The 17,277-nt window shown below is 34.5% G+C and overlaps 1 protein-coding gene across 1 annotated transcript; it reads right to left on the reverse strand.

Annotated features, from left to right (window-relative positions):
- Positions 1-10,020: 10,020 nt before the first annotated feature.
- Positions 10,021-15,556, reverse strand: LOC100366699 (cytoglobin-like). Its single transcript, XM_002732443.4, has 4 exons — positions 15,495-15,556; positions 12,635-12,744; positions 11,747-11,975; positions 10,021-10,713 (listed from the first exon to the last, which is right to left on the reverse strand). The coding sequence occupies exons 2-4, from the start codon at positions 12,727-12,729 to the stop codon at positions 10,582-10,584; spliced, it is 456 nt and encodes a 151-aa protein (XP_002732489.1). The 5' UTR covers positions 12,730-12,744; positions 15,495-15,556; the 3' UTR covers positions 10,021-10,581.
- Positions 15,557-17,277: the final 1,721 nt, after the last annotated feature.

The raw sequence follows: 17,277 nt of genomic DNA on the forward strand, positions 1-17,277 counted from the left end.
AATGACGGGATTTCCATATTATGCACTATATTTAACTTTTAACAATACGATAATACATTTCAATTTGGAACTGTTACAGCCATTTTAGTTATGAGCAGTAGTAAACTTCTTACTGAGTGAATTGTTATGCAAATTAGCAATTATCTCAGCTTCTTTTTAGTGCACATCCCAGAACTTTAAAAAAAGCTCCTAGACGCTTTGACATTTTGTTTTGAAATTTTTTACAAATGATTGACAATGTGTTTATCTTCAAAACGCCGTCAGGGCATTGTTTTTGGTTGAACGGTGTTACAACAATCGTACAGACAACTAGCCTGGGTGTTAATTTATGCATAAACTTGAAATTTGAGCTGCTGCCCTGCAAAATTGACAGCTGGTAGACAGTTTTCAAGACGGCACTTTCTTCATAGTAAACAGATGCACCCATAAACCAATTTTGACAAGAAACAGATGCATGGTTTAGAAGCTATTTTTTTAAAATCACTTTTGACCAAAAAAGCACATTTTTGTGCATATTTCAAACTACAGTGTCCATGAAAAAAAAATACTAACAAAATTCATACAATAAGCTTTCAGAAAATATATAGTTTTATGGGCAAGGGAGGTCATCTTGGTTTCCTAATTAACTAATTAAAATACCTGTCAGGTAAACTGCATATCTACCTTAAGTTAATGAAAACGAGATTTGATGTTTTTGACATGTAGGCAGTCCTAGGAATGAGACTGGGATTGAAATGATTGAAATACTTCAAGTAAAGTCTCGTAACAATGTACTCGGTGAAATTAAAAATGTACAGATTTGGAGCACAATTTATCACTATGTCACGATATTCACAATAGATTCAGGACGAAGTTTTGTAAGATTTCATTTCATTCAAATATGCCAACTAGTGATAAAGTATGGTAATGATATTTTGAATCTTTGGTTGTTTTTTGTCCACTGATGTTATTGTTCATATTTATACTGTTTTCAATCTGAACAATTCGCAATGATAAAAAAGTAATGAATATAATTATTTTTAATATTTTTATTTATTTATTTATTTATTTATTTATTTATTTATTTATTTAAATTATATAAACTATAAGAGACAGATGGGGATGAAGAGAGAGACAGACATACAAATATGTTTATTTATTTACTATTTACAACACATTCTACAAACTTCATGTGTTTTGTTCGAGACGCGCCAAATGGGGTGTTGCATCAGGTGAAACATCTACATGTACACATGGAAGAGTGCCGTGATGATAATATATACATTGAGACAACACATGAATCGCAATCGAACTTACATATCAAAATAATAACACTCACAGCGACACCTCAGGTATGGGCAAGAGATGTACCACATACAGTTTAAAACAACAGCAAAAGATTCTACAAAAATACTTCCAATATTAATGTTTAATCCTTTTCTTGAACAGAGATATACTTACCTAGTACGAGTTAGTCTCGGTTGTAAGTGACTGACATCACTTCTGAACCTGGTAATCATACCCTGGGATCTGCTGCTACAAAACTTGAATGATTTAGACAAGTCAAGGTTTACTAAACTATATGACAATTTGTAGAAAAAACACATCAATCATTTCTTTTCGAAGTGATAGTGGTAACAATTGACACCATAAACTTAGTTGAACGTCTTTGCTTAGACACAGGATTTTTAAGGCTGGCAAAATGTCGATTCCATTTACTTTATTTTTGTCTGAAATACTGAGAACTTACGTGAGTAATTGACACACTCGGTTTGTCAATAATATTATTTATATTTGGCATTATCAAAAAATGAAAAAAGGAGTCACTGAAAATATGTCGCTTTGTGGTCTTCTAAATATGAACATCTGAATTTTCCTTATTGAGCGCACAGGGTTATTAAGGGACTCATTTACACATTGTTTGTAAATAGTAGTTGTAAATGATATTTTTATGAGTTTGTTTTATTTCATTACGAAATTCCCTTTATTTGTCCAATTGCTTCTGAATTTGTTCGCATAGCTTTCTTTCTTAAAAGTTTAGAACCGCTCAAAATAAACAGGTATGATGTATTCACATGAGGAGCGCCACCAACATTCACTGTGTGTTTGTACTGTTCTGTTTGTCCTTTGTAATCTAATACATTTTATTTTTATTCTGTCATGTATCTTTCAATTACAATGCTGCAACAATTAAAGGAAATTTATTAAAAAAAGAAACACGATCGTCATAAATTACATGTACATACTGGTATTTACACTGCCATTTACGTCCGATGTTCCCAAATATTAGTTAACCCGATAGTATCAAATATTCTTATCCTATATTAAAATGATATGTACGCAATATTATCTACACTATTAAAGTGTTACCATATATTTACCAGAACCATTATCTGGAATGTCAGACATACATAATGGACGCCACACACACATTTTCATTCGCGTTAACAAACGCGTAACCATGGTAGTAAAACATACAGGAAATTCAAGCTATTTGGAACCAAATCTGGCACAAGACTAAAGTATTTACTAGTTATACTTTTAATGTAGTGGGAAGGCTATGATGGAATTTTAAATAAAGAATTATCTGTTATCTCATTTAAACCCATCACTTGCCATATGTTTTTAAAAGCAAAGAAGATCGAACACACATCGAAGATACTGCTCGTAACAATATAATTCCCAAACACAATTCTCATTACCCCAAAACGCGCCATGTCCTTGTGCATTGCTTTGTCTCAGGCTGGTTTCACCGAACTGCAAAACACGGTTGTCTCTGCGTCTCCATCCATGCTTACAAATGTACGTTGATAATAAACAAACATTCATTATAGTAGAAACCTGGTGAAATTTATATTGTGTTTTACTTTTCTACCGTGATTCATCTAAGTTTGAGATATTATGTATTGAGATCATTGTCAATGACATAGCCCCATTCAGTATTAAGGACTGTGTCAACTTAACAATGAAAGATCTGGGCAGATCATAATTAAATGTTGGGGGCAGTATTCAGCTACAGACTCTATGTATTCATTTTAGCATGCAGTTTGCAAGAAAGTCTAAAGGAGTTTAGTGCCATGGCATTAACAAGAACAAAAGTCCACAAGTGGTGATACAAGCATAGGAGCATTGTATTGTTATTACGTTATGTATTGATTTTCACTATTTATTATTTGATATATATTAATTAACGTTTATTTGGTACAAACTAATTTCCTACTGTTACGATGCAAATAGACTTTTAACAATTTTACATTTCTTGCTTTCGGGCGATATTGAAATAAACCCTGGCACAATCGGTGCTTCATGTTAGTTAATACTAAGTTTGAAATCAGTTACATCTTCAAGGAACAAACGATCTACAACCGATACTCATATTCAATGTAGAAATAGCATAAACTCAATCATAAGCAAAATTAATTGCTCTTCTCAGTTTTGGGTTAAGGATGTTGGCTAATTTGCTAATAATTAACATATAATTTGCATAATTTATTCATATCGTTAGTACCTTTTTTCTCTTATAGAAAACTGATTATATTAAATTAATAAATCATAACAAAAATATTATTATACAGTACACATCCGCTATTTGTTATGCAAAAATAGTAGAAACTGAACGTTGAAAATATTTTTCATTATGTTTGTGAATTTGACTCAAGATTCAAGCAATCACAGTACACAAATGAAGTGACGTCATTGCATTAACAAAAATGATTTGGAGTATAATAATATGTAAGATAGGATTAAGACGTATGGATGTAATTTCAGTAGTGGGCAGTATCTACATCGAGTATGGTGCAATAAATTTTATAGGGAATTGTAAACGACATGTCGCATAAAAGATATGTTTTATGATAGATTCGCATTTTAACAAATTAGAAAAGTGACATATAAAGTTTGACAAAATTTGTTGAATGTTGACGACGATATATTGACGTATGTCAGTGACGTCAGTCTCTGTTGCAAATAGATTATTTGGAAAAATTACTTAATTGTATTATTTTCTTGATATTCGTTTACATTATCCTACATGCAGAAGCAAACATAATGTAATATATCAAATGAAAAACATTTTGAATATAGCATTTATACAATAGTACAACAACTTACATGTAGGACATACATTGCATCTTGGACAAATTACATCTTAGAAAAGTACAATATTTAACTAACTGTTCATACACTATGTCAGACATTACACATGTGTAAATATACCTCTTTGCTATCAATATTTAAAATAATAGCAATATTGGGAACAGCGGGTTTCCCGACGGTATTGACATTGCGTTAAAGGAGTTTCTTAGCCCAATCTTCCTGCCCCAATTTTCTGAGAATTTTGTCCAAAAAATATTCACCAATGGACAATCAACCATAAGATGTATTAATGTTTCATCCTCTCTCTGGCAAAATGTACATAGCTTGGTTTCACAAATTTCAGGTCTAATTTTGTAGTGAGAAGGTTATGATTAACCTTCCATTGGAACTCTCTCAATTTTGTATCTATTGTTAATTTAAATGGCAAACAATATTTATATTCCCATTCATATATTGTCTCATTTAAAAAAATCAGCCAAAATACTTTCTGATTTAGAAGGGATGAAGCCCTGAGCAATGATACCCGGAATAACCTGTTTTGCAGTACATTGTTTTATATGGATATAACAGTCTGTGAATTTCACCCCAATCATCTGTTTCCCTTGGTTTGATATATCAAATTTTGACAAATTCACACCTTTTCTCTGCTCATTTGCAAGAGCTGAGATTATTCCTATACCATTTCAAGAACAAGTGTTCAGGCAATTTGCTCAATACTCCCTCTCTCCACTCTAAAAGTCTACCATTGTTTTTTTAAAAACATGACCAAGATATTTAATGCCAATTTCAGAGAACTCCTGAAAATAAAAACTATTCCCAGCAATAATTTTGTGCTTGTTGTTCCATACTATCTGATTAAGAATATCATTTTCAGGGACGTGATCTTTTACTGATTGCCAGGACTTTAATAGACTACCATGGAAATTGTTAATTTTATTGCCATTTCAATTGTATCGAAATTGCTATCCAGTAAATCTTCAATCTTGCCAAATGTGTCTATCTTGTTTTGCAGTAACCATTTTCAAGGGTGTTACACATTCTTGTCACAATAACGGCGCATCCAATTTATTCTCTGGAATTTATATATGGCAAAAATATCGGGTATATTTAAATTTGAAGATCTAACTGTTAATTTTTTTCAGAACATCCATCTGAGGTTCAGAGAGCTTCATCACATACAGAACTCTAGAGATTTCAAAACTTTAATTATTTGAACTCTACCCAGTAGAGTCAAATTTCTCACTTTCCAGAAATTTAAATATTTTTGTTATTCTTTATGAATTACTCGAAAAGGCAATTTATCTCCACTATGCCGAACATGAATGCATTATTATTTCACAATAAACACAGTTTTACAAACTTATATACATTGTATTTATTACAACAAATCTAGAATATCTAGAATTGCCAACCACAAATTTGCATATTTTGGATAGTTAATAATGAACTTATATCAATTAATCGCTTGATTAAATGCTCAACACCTCAAAATACAACATGAAATTATAGGTCAGTGTAATATTTTAGTAAATATTATTATGTTAGTTCTGATTTTTTGTTTTCAAAATTGTTTTACTCTTATCTAAAGTTGCAAAAAAAATATTTTTATTATTGTCATATTTTAGTAAATGATAAATATGCTAAATTGAGGAAACAATTGTTTAATTAAAGATTTTCTAAAGGAACTTGTAGCTGGAAAGTTGAAAGAAAAAGTAAATGTTCATAGAAAACCTATGGGAAAAGAAATAATATTGTTATGAACCTAGAGTATCTGAAGAATATCATGGTGATATTCACAAATCAGCCAAATGTGAAACACGAATAATGAAATGTATAATAATTAAATATAAATATTAAGTATAATACGTATGTTCTTTCAAAGTCAATATAAGTGTGTTGGCCTTCGACATTTTATGATATACTATAGATTGATATTGCGTGGCTCACTTTTTATTTCGGCCTTAATCGAAAACAAGTCACAATATTCAACACATAACAAAAATTAGGGTAGAAAAACCTACTCATAATTTTTGACAAAATTGGTCACAAATCACATGACAATGTTCATTAGTTTATTATGTAACACCATGAAGCTAATGTCTCATGGTACAATGAAATAGCATTATTTTGTGTGTTACGGTGACATTTTTTCAAAAAATATTGTTAAAGAAAAAATGCTTTCAGGACAACGAAAAGTACCCCATCATTTACAAAATATGATTTTTCTCACCAGTCTACAATTTGAGATATGGCATAATATCGTTATAGTACTGCGAAATGTCTACTATCCACTATTATATTATACCAGTATATTGATGTTGTTAATCCATCGATTTGATTGGTCCAAACACAAAATTTGCATATGCGATTCATGGTATATTGGCTGATAATACACAGTTACGCTAAACCATAGACCCTCTACAAGTGGCTAAACAAAGTGGCCCTGGGACATGAATTGACTATAGGTTTAACGTGGAAATACATAAAATCGGTAGTATTTGATATTTAGGGAAATATATTGGTTGAATTGTGAAATAATAATTGAAAAATTACCGAATTAAAAACATCTGAAAAAATGATATAACCATAATATTGCCTTTTGTTAACGGTGGGATGCAATTTGTGAGCGTCGGTCGTGAGTGATTGTCGTTCGCCATTACCCTAAACGAACGCCATATTGCTGTGTTTGCGAGTAAAACATGTCTTATCGTCCGTGTTGTGACTTTGAAATGGATTGCAAACCTCCAGCAAAGAAAACATGATCTTTAAGTTTAAATTATGACCAACTAGATAAGATTGAGGAATGGAAGTGAAGGAAGAAAAAATTACAAAAAATACGAGGCACAGAAAAAATGTATGCCACCAATAACAACTGGTGTCCCACATCGGCGTTCGAATTCCAGCTGACAAAATTGCACCCGGGTAATTGCCATCTGTTTCAAACACCGCGGTATAATGCAGAATTCAACGACGATATATGGCATTGTAATTGTCCACTGGGGGTAAATACATTTCGATAATTTCGAAAGCTGCAGATTTGTGCCGAGTGTACACCAACCACTGTATTAGAGCGACGGCGTGCAAAGTTTTTCATTCGACCGGAGTTGAGACAAGGCATATAATGTACGTGTCACAAAAACGATGCGGGCATCCAATCTTACACCAACAAACTTACCTCAGAACAACGACAAAACTTGTCAGGCATACTGTCACAAAACCTTGGTTATACCAAAAATGTATCCATGTCAGATGTTGGGTCTGAGGTCGCCCTGCCGGTCACCGTACATGATACACCACCGCGTCCCACCATGTCTCAAACTTCGGTCGAACCACAGTCCCTCTGATAATGATCCAAATTGTATACGACCCTATATTCCAATGGCGTTGACGTACTGTGAAATCCTTTATTTTAGCTGGAATTAATATGTTTTGTATGTAATTTATTTTCACTGATTTCTGACAAGTTTAACGTAAAATGTAGGAAAAAGGTATATTCACTGGATTTTATTTTCACTGAAAGGTCATGAAGGTAATCTTTTGTCATGCTAATTTGTGTGTTTACGCTGTTGTATTATCTGTGGATATGTTTCGCTTTCGCGTATTGTAGTTGTGCATATATTATTTGTGTATATTTTTTGTGCATTCAGTGTACAACTACATACTGTTTTTATAAATATTCATGTTCAAGGGCCATATTCACGATCTTATAATAGATTGCAAGTAGTTTTATCGAATTGTGAATATACTGCGGCTCGTGCATATATGTCGTGAATTGTGCAATATGTCGTGGTATACCCGCCTTCGGGGGGTATTGTTTGAAAACACAACCATCATTTTCTGGAAAATTTGACTGGTGATTCCCAACTTTTTTAAGTACAATGTATTGCAAAAAGAAATTCATTTTGAATAAATTCTGGGTATTTGCATTTATGAGTAGGCTTCTAGTTTTTTTTCTCATATAGTGAATGCTCAAATGCTATATTAATCCAACTCTGGAAGACATTTACTTACAGTATGATGAAGTATGTTATTGTTGTTGACCAAAACACTTTTGATATTGGCGCAATAGAACTATTTACACCATAATGGTAATTTTACGATATTTTGGATGGTATCTAAGTGGATAGATTGTGAAATATTACCACAATAGATAACATATATAATTAAAGAAATAATGACATATACTCGTGACTTTCTAGTATATAACAAAGTACTGTATTAAGCCAATTTCCTGATTACTAGTAATTATCAGACATTGTTACTAGTTACTATACTATTAATTTCATGTACGTGGAGGTGTACAGTTTTTGAATATTGAGAAAAAAACAGTAATAATTTAGTAATTGAAAAATAGAGATCAGATAATGATTTCAACTCATTGTAGCGAGTTTTATAAAAGTATACCAAAATGGAACCGGCCGAGAAGTACGTACGGTCGCTACTCGACAGCCCTGTTGACACATTGAGTAAGGCCGCCGTCACCCATTGCATCTCAGCAATTGACGGACAGTAGGTGTTAAGTTGTCTCTTTAACGGTTAGTTAAAAACACAGGAGACCAAACATTAGCCTTTGTACTTCAAAACTGCTGTCAAAACACAATAGAAATTTTGGGAGCCATCCAAGTACCCGCGACTTAGCCGAATCGCGACTTACCGAGGCGCGACTTGGCGAGGGGTCACTGTAATACATATTTAGTATATTGATATATATATTCACGTTCATACGTTTGTATTTTGCCAGTATTAATATACTGCATTATGCAAATAAGGTACGGAGTAAAATTGTAAATATTAATATGTTGTTGTTTTTTTGTTCAGCACAAAAAGAATAATCCTAAAATGTTGAGTCTGAGAAGCCCATAGACTAATTCCCCCGCCCCCGTGAACGTCCTTGTTTATATGGCACTCAGGTCTCACACAAGCGTGGCACGATGGCCTCCACTTCAAACATGGCGGTGTTGCTATGGTGCATTTCACTTATCATGTATACACACTATTTTGTGAAGAATGTCGTGATTAATTTTTCTATTACGTAATCAGTAATGCACTGATCCTTTATCAGGGTGTTCCATGGCAGTTCCGCAATGCACCATGGGAGTTCCACCGTGTACCATGAGAGAACCAGTAGGCAGTGCACGCATGACTCGTGGAGCCGGATTTTAGTTTCTTCACACGAAGTTCGGACATTGAAATGTAACTGCTTTGGGCTCTATAACAGAACACAACCTTAAAATGCGGGGAATTGTTTCAAACCAGGCACGTCCCATCAATATTCATGGAGTATCGAGTAACTGAGTATTATTCTCAGACGATGAACTCAGTATCATACTACCAATTTGTCTTTCATTGGCCGTAATTAAATCGCATGGTTCCTATTAGCCAGTGAGATTGTTCTCGTATCGATTGTAACGTCATCTGTATGTAGAGATTTGTTTTAAGAACTGATGACTTGTGGACCCGGGGCAACTGTCTATTAGGCACAACTACACTGTTTTCTGAAAATGTTGAGGAAGAAATGCCGATCAATCTGTGTCTTTCAATTTTGAAGAATTTGATTATATAAATATGGCTTCGGTATATATAGAAATACGCCAACACGTTAAACTGAAGGCAGCCTTCCGCGTCCCAGTGACTTGTTTTGTTACTAGTCGCCCTCGGGGAGGCACACAGACACCTATGGTCGCTGTATTAAAAAAGTTACCACAACGTTGGCGGAAAACACAAAAATGATTCACTGTTCTCTATTGTTGATTTGTAGCCAAATTATTGAAACTAGCGTATCTTTACAAATAGGTCAGTAACCCCTTTTCAAAACTATTACACAATGTTATTTTCTCTCGAAAAATCTGATTTAATGAGCTAGTTTTCTACACAATGTCGGTAATTTTCAAAGAGAAACTGTATTGCGCAACTTTAATATGTGAACAAACAAACAAACAAAGACAATTCTTAATTCTAGTGTTATTTATTAAACTTGACAGTGCACAAAAAGCTTTGTTATATTGTAATTTGTAAATTTGAGAAAAATTGTCTTGTTATTTCAGTTTTTAGAAGTAAGACTTGATTTGAACTTCGAATTATATGCCATGAATATAACACATTCGTATGAAAATGAACGAAAAATGCTATCTGTGTTTCAGTGTCACGTTGTACTTATGTCCGAGCTACTCCCAAATTTGTTCGTTCTTGTTCGTAGTCTAGCATTTTATCTCTCGAACATATAGTGACGTAATCAAACAGACTATGACGTGAGCAACACTAAACTCAGAAGTGATCTATCCCAGTATCTCTGTAGACATCTTAACATGGATGTTTAAAGTATGTATGTTTGACAGAAAGACACGTCAATAAAATACTGTACTCAGTTTCAATGGACAGAGATACTCAAGCGACGATCGCTCATTTGCATACGCGTTTTACAAGAACAGCTTGCTATAAAAAATATATTTATTATCCGTATATTAAAATCGCCCGATCGGCGCTAAATGACAACTGGTGTTGTTATTTTCAACCTTGCAGAGCTTTGACAATGTGGGATTTCATGAGGTCCCATCCCTTTGCCCAAGCGTCCTTGGCAGCAGGAGTGAAAGCACCACCTGCTTTTTCTTGAAGCGTCCACAACAGTACTGGACCCATGGCCTGATGAAAAAGCAAAGCAAAGAAGGAATGTTTATATATATTAGTGATTTAGTTTGTCTAAACACGCCCACGACAGCAGCGACATATGATTATGAATTTAAGTTAAAGCGGGGCAGTCGTCACCTGCGCATGCGTCAGATGGCCATAACGTGTAATTGTTCACAAACAAGCGTCTACCCATGAGCCTTTACATTTTTAGCGTGTGTTGTTATCGTCGCTTGGCATTGTGTCAACACAGGTGGCGCTATTCAGCACAGACCTGTGTCTTATGACGCAAAACTAGCCTCTGAAGGCTAAATATCAATCATCCACCATTTTAGTCAGCGTTTCTTCCGCGGAACTATATACAAGTATTTGTTTCTTGTTTTGAACACATTCTCTCCTTATTTTTAGCAAGATTGAATATTTAATGAGTTGATCAATTAAAATAACGCACAACACTCATCAGCATGTCTTATCCTATTAACATTAAAATGCATGTAAATTGCGAGGTCAAAGGTCTATTGTTTCTCAATATTGCATTGACAAGCAGATCGCCGCAAACCAATCAAATAGCGCCACCTGTGTTGGCACAATGTGGAAATAGTTCCGACCACTTTTCCCAGAGTTCCACGCGCGGTATGTGTCAGATCGGTTGGTTTGCGGCGATCTGCGTGTCAATGCGTCGCTTGGAACTCAATTCCCGCGCGTGCGCAGGTGACGCCCCTCTCGCTTTAATAATTACTATAACGTATGAATAGACCATAGACGGAAATGGCCACTGAAATCTCATAGAGAGCAGAAGAACCACGAGACTTGTTCTTGCCCCCAATTAGTGATCCATTTTATTCTGCCCACGCATCCACTGTCCCAAATTCCATGATTACATAAAAGTCAGGTGAACTATTTCAGGGACTCGGACAAATGTGGAGAACGGACAGCGTTATTTCGTATGGTATAGGCTGACATACATAACATGTGACAGTATAAGAAAGAGATTTGTTATCAGGATTCACTTATGTAAGGTCATTTCCTAGTTGAACGTAAAACTTACATCGAAGTTCGCCGGTGTGACTTTAAGGGCAATATGAGAAGTGCCAAGTGCTGTTAACTGTTTCACCAATGCTGGAGCATCTCCCAAACTGCCGACCCATGAATTGACTGTATCCATCACCTTCACACCGTGGTCAGCCAGGGCTGGCGTTTTCTCGATGGCAGCAAGACCAGACACACCATCCAGATAACGGAACTGCGATTGGAATCCAGGGTTCTCTGAGAAGAGTCTTTTCCAATGGGAAAAAAACAATACTGCAATAATTTGTATAATAATAGTTTATCTAATATTATACAGTAAATAGCCACCAAATATGGTAATATTTACCCAGTATGGTGATGATTACCATAACAAGTAATATATAACATACATGGTAAATTATACTTACCATATAGCATGGCAATTATCATATTACATAACTCAATTACATAGTACGTAACAAAATAGTAACAAACCACCTGACGGTTGAAATTGCACCGCTGTCCTATAAGACCACTGCGGTGGGAAGTCAAATAATGCACACTCATAATACAAAACGCAGTTAAGCCACACACAAAAAGTAGTTTGGTTCTGGCTGTCAAGAACATGCCACCGGAACTTAATCAAACAAATTGTTCACAAAAGTTATGTTCTCAAATTTAAAACATATTGAAAACAGCTGATAGTTTTCAAAAATATCATTTGTTACCAAAAATTGACACAAATGTTTACTAAAAATAAAATAAAAATGAACAAATCTGATATAGGTCCAACCAAGGTTCAACATATCAAAGTAATCCGGCCAGTAGTTTTCAAGAAGAAGTCAAAAATGCGATTGTTGACGGGCGGCGGATGGACGATATATGACGGACGTATTACTTCATAAATAATATATATGGTAACAATTACCTTACAAATAAAGCAATCCCACTTTCTTTCTTGTTAGCGTATACAGGAGCCCATGAGTCTTTCACAAGTTTGATTTCGCCTGCTGAGAGAGACATCTTGGTTGATGGGAACTGCATTCAAATAAAGAAAAAAAAAACAATGTTTATGCACATTATTATGCACAATTCCCGGCATGCAACACTGTTCAAACACACAATACAACTGTTCTATTCTCTGTCGTAGTTCATTTTCGTTCGCCATTTTATATTGTATAGAGCATATCACGAAATAGTCGATGTTTACAACGATGCTACAGCCAAATTGGCAACAATGCGCCGTTTGGAGAGGGATTTGGTTTATTTTAAAAGACGATGACTACAAACCCAAACTTAGTTAAATATTTGAGCAGCATGGCTCACATTTATCTCCGTCCATGCCGTAAATGGGCCAATCACATTGTCGCTAATATTTGGAGCGGGAGGATGGCCAATCACAATTGGCTAATATTTGGAGCGGAAAGATGGCCAATCACATCGTCGCTAATATTTGGAGGGGAAGGATGACCAATCACATCGTCGCTAATAGTTGGAGCGTAAGGATGACCAATCACATCGTCGCTAATATTTGGAGCGGAAGGATGGCCAATCACACTTGGAGTAGTAGCTGTTGACTATCAATAACAAATAATATTTTTGAGATTGATTGATTTATTTATTTATTTATTTATTTATTTATTTAACACGACACAAAACAGCAACAACAGAGGGCGTTATCTATAAAAAGTACTTTACTTCATTCTATATGTCTGCGTCCCATATGCGCACATAATGAAGAATGTGTAAAACAATTATTTAAAACATATCTTAAACAAATGTCCTGATGGTCGACATAGCTCCGCTGTGTCAGCAAAGCACAGTATTGCCATACTAAGTGCATGTATAGATACATAGACTCAATAGTGGCGAAAGGATTATTTTGTTTTCAAGAGGACGTCACAAAAATAAAAATTTCTGACCAAAAAAAAGAGGATTCAAAATATCTTCTCACGAAATGATCGTAACTCATAAAAGTCCACCTACACTAGTACGAGGTATAAAAGCAATAGAGTTTGGATTTCTTTTTCATAAAAATTGTAAAAAAAGTTGACAATCACCTATATCAACAACTCTGTCGGTCATCTTCGAGACGATGAAGGAAGAAAAGAATGTGTTGGCACAATTAAAAGCGCAAAGCAATAAATGAGATTTAGTACATTCTGACTTAAGATGGATTCTGTAAATCTTGTTTGTGGTATCCAGCAATTACTGGTACATACAATTTTTCACTCACCCCACATATCTACACCAAGCATGTTTTCAGTATCTCACGCACCTCAGAAAAACACAAATCAGTATCGTGCTCGTCACGTGACCATGATTTAATAACTGTTTTCTTACAAATCATTCTTAGAGCGCCACATGCGTTGTATACTACGCGCAACGACGACTGTGGCGTTTTAAACCCAACCCGTCGCCTGATTGTATATCCGTTCAGAAAACCTTATGCTAATAAACATGCGATTTGCAACAACCAATCACAGCAGATCGTTTACACTGGCATGCACAGAGTAGATTTTCAAATTCAATGTATATTGCGTACGAAATGAAACTTGTACACTCAGACTCGCTGTGCCAGTTCTTGTGCATGCGCAGTTTCGGATACATGACTAACGACAACCGCACTATATATCGGCGGGTAGACTTTTTTTTATTATTATTTGCGTCTCAGGTCATAATTTTAACTATTCGGGGATTTTTGGCACATATTTAACAGCTCAATATGGACATGTTTTATTTAGAACAGTATTTTATGTAGGTAATCTTTATATGTAGGCTCATCATTTGGAGTAGTTTTTGATTGACTAAGTTATTTTTATCTTCCTTGTCGTCTAAAAGTCCTGTTATGTTTTCTGTAAATCCTTTCCCTCGAACATTCTACGGTCAAATATTTATACACTTAAACAAGTTGACTTCTGTCAAGTATGAAGTTATTTTTACTTTTATATGTAACATTTGAATTGCAAATTATGCAATTGATTTTGAACTTGGAACAGGCATGTTGGGTGTATGATGTCATATAACGGGAACGCAGACTCTTAAAAACCGTCCAAGCAAATCTGTAAAATCAGATTCACGAGTATTTCACCGAGCAATCTATTGTTTCGGCTATTGTGTCAATAAGATGGAAGCAGTTGGCCGTCAATGACACCCATGGTAACGAAACTCACGAACTCTTGAGTAAAGAATCGTAGCCGTGTCGCGCGCTGTGAACGCAAATCGTACAACTCGGCGATAAAGCCGTATTTAAACTGACACACGAATTATAAATTAATAAGTAACTATAAGATGATATTATACTATAACTTTTTTTCACTCAACAAAATATTGACGTATCATCGTGAATTTGTAATCAGAAACAAATTTAACTTCAAACAATAGAAGAAAGTCTATAAATATATTGTTTTAAATTTTGTTCTAAAAATTGTCTACGGATTTATTAACCTGTTTATAAATTAGTAGTAAAAAAACGACAGCAAATGGTGAGCCCCGTCAGCGGTTAAAAATAAAAACGGAAATATCGCGAAACGTTTTACGAAACCTATAAAAGTTGAGATAAACTAGAAGCTAATCAAACTACTTAGCGAAATCATTAAACTTAAGTTGCAATAAAAGTTGGATGATATACGATGTGACGCCTGCTGCCGTAAAATCATTACTTTCTCTCTTAAAATGAATAATAAAAATAACACTCTGGTAAAATAATATCAAATATATCAGCATTAACCGTCAAAACGATACTAATGATCCACTTAACGATATTAAATGTCTATTATATCACATACCTGGGTCTTGGTGTAATATGATGTCGAGATGTGGCAATGCGAAGATGCAGTCCTGAGGTGGTTGAGAGCTCAACTGAATCACTTTTTAAATGGTCCTGGTATACGGTGAGCTTATGGACACAAAGAATCGAGTCACATGACTGAGTTCACTGGTAGGACATAGAAAGTAAAACGTAGACCAGATTTATGTAAAAGTGTAGCATGTATATCGGCACGTAGGCACGTCACATCTGTTTGGATAAATGTATTCCAGTTCCCTGGGTAAGTACACTGGGGCAGTACGTACAATTGTCTGCGCATCCTCGGACTTGCTTCAGTACTTTCACATGACTTGAAGAACTTATGATGACGTCACTTGTAAAATCAATTATAGACCAATTAAAAAACATTCTATGGTCTCTTTTAATATGTGCCTTTGTTTTTTCTTTCTTAACACCTTACAACAATCTGTGTTCAAACAGTGTGAAATCGCATTTACTGCAACTTTGAGAATCCTCTTTATATCTCAACAGTCTGTCTGGGTATATCTACCGACTGAGCAAACTCCAAGCACCAGCTGAATAACATGTGACGCGCTTTCAAATAAATACTGGCCTGTCCATTAATCAACATATATGTATTTTTTGTTATTATACTATACTGTATTTGTTTTATGTAAAACATACATAGATGCACGACAAATTGTTAAGGCCTAACAATGCCGACATTCTTCAACACCACTTTTGACTGTGACTGTGACGGCAATGCTTAAGTCGAAATGTCAAGTTCAAGTGAAGTTCATCGCCCGATAAAAATGCAAAGAATCTTGTAGATTTGAGACTATTAGATAAGATAAGATAAGATACGATAAGATAATTCTTTATTACAATCATATTGAAAGAAATTCAATTTAGGTGAATACAAATGTAATAAAGGTATAACTGAAACTATTCTACAAACTAAAACTATACTTATCATAAAGATACAGTAAAGAAATATCACTGGTACTTGAAGATAACAATATTACATTTCCATTAGTTTTTGTTTAACATTGATAATATTGTTTTCTTGTCGTATATGATGTTTTTATGCATTTAATTAATTCTTTTATCAATGGTATGTTCTCAGCATTTAAAATGTAAACAAGCTTTTCTGTATTATTTGCTTGAACAAAATTTTCAATTGATTCTGAAAATGTTATGTATAATCTTACTCTAGCCTCAGTATAAAGACTACATGATTTGAAAAAGTGTAGCTCATTTTCAGTAATATTACATTTTGCACATTTTCTATTTTCAATTTTGTTTTTGTTTTTGGTCTCTTCCAGATTCAATGATAAGTTAATGTGCACTTAGTCTTAGTCTTAGTCTAGAAATAAGCCCAGTGTCCCCTCTGTTCTGTACTGTTTTTAATTATTTAGCAATTTCAATCTTATTCTTTAATAATTTATATGTCCGTAGTTTTGAGTTTGGATCATTATTATATGAAAATAGTTTAATTGATTCTCAGTGTTTACTATTGATGCGGTTACGTAGGTGAGTTTTGCTCAACATATGAGATAATGACTATTAACTCCCTAATAATAACACCTCATATTGTGAAATATTTTCTAAATATGAAAACTGATTAGTTAGTAATCACTGTCACATTCGTAATATTTATTTCTATTTGTATACACAAGTCCTGGGCTGTGCGATAATCTCGCACAATCCGTGTTTGAATATCGTGCAATCAAACATATTTTACATGCGTTGTATACGTTGCCATGGGACCCATATCGACCCACACGACGCGGCGCGATGGC

Source organism: Saccoglossus kowalevskii, chromosome 14 (assembly GCF_978046115.1).
Source record: "Saccoglossus kowalevskii chromosome 14, keSacKowa6.1, whole genome shotgun sequence".
Taxonomy (NCBI): Eukaryota; Metazoa; Hemichordata; class Enteropneusta; family Harrimaniidae; genus Saccoglossus; species Saccoglossus kowalevskii.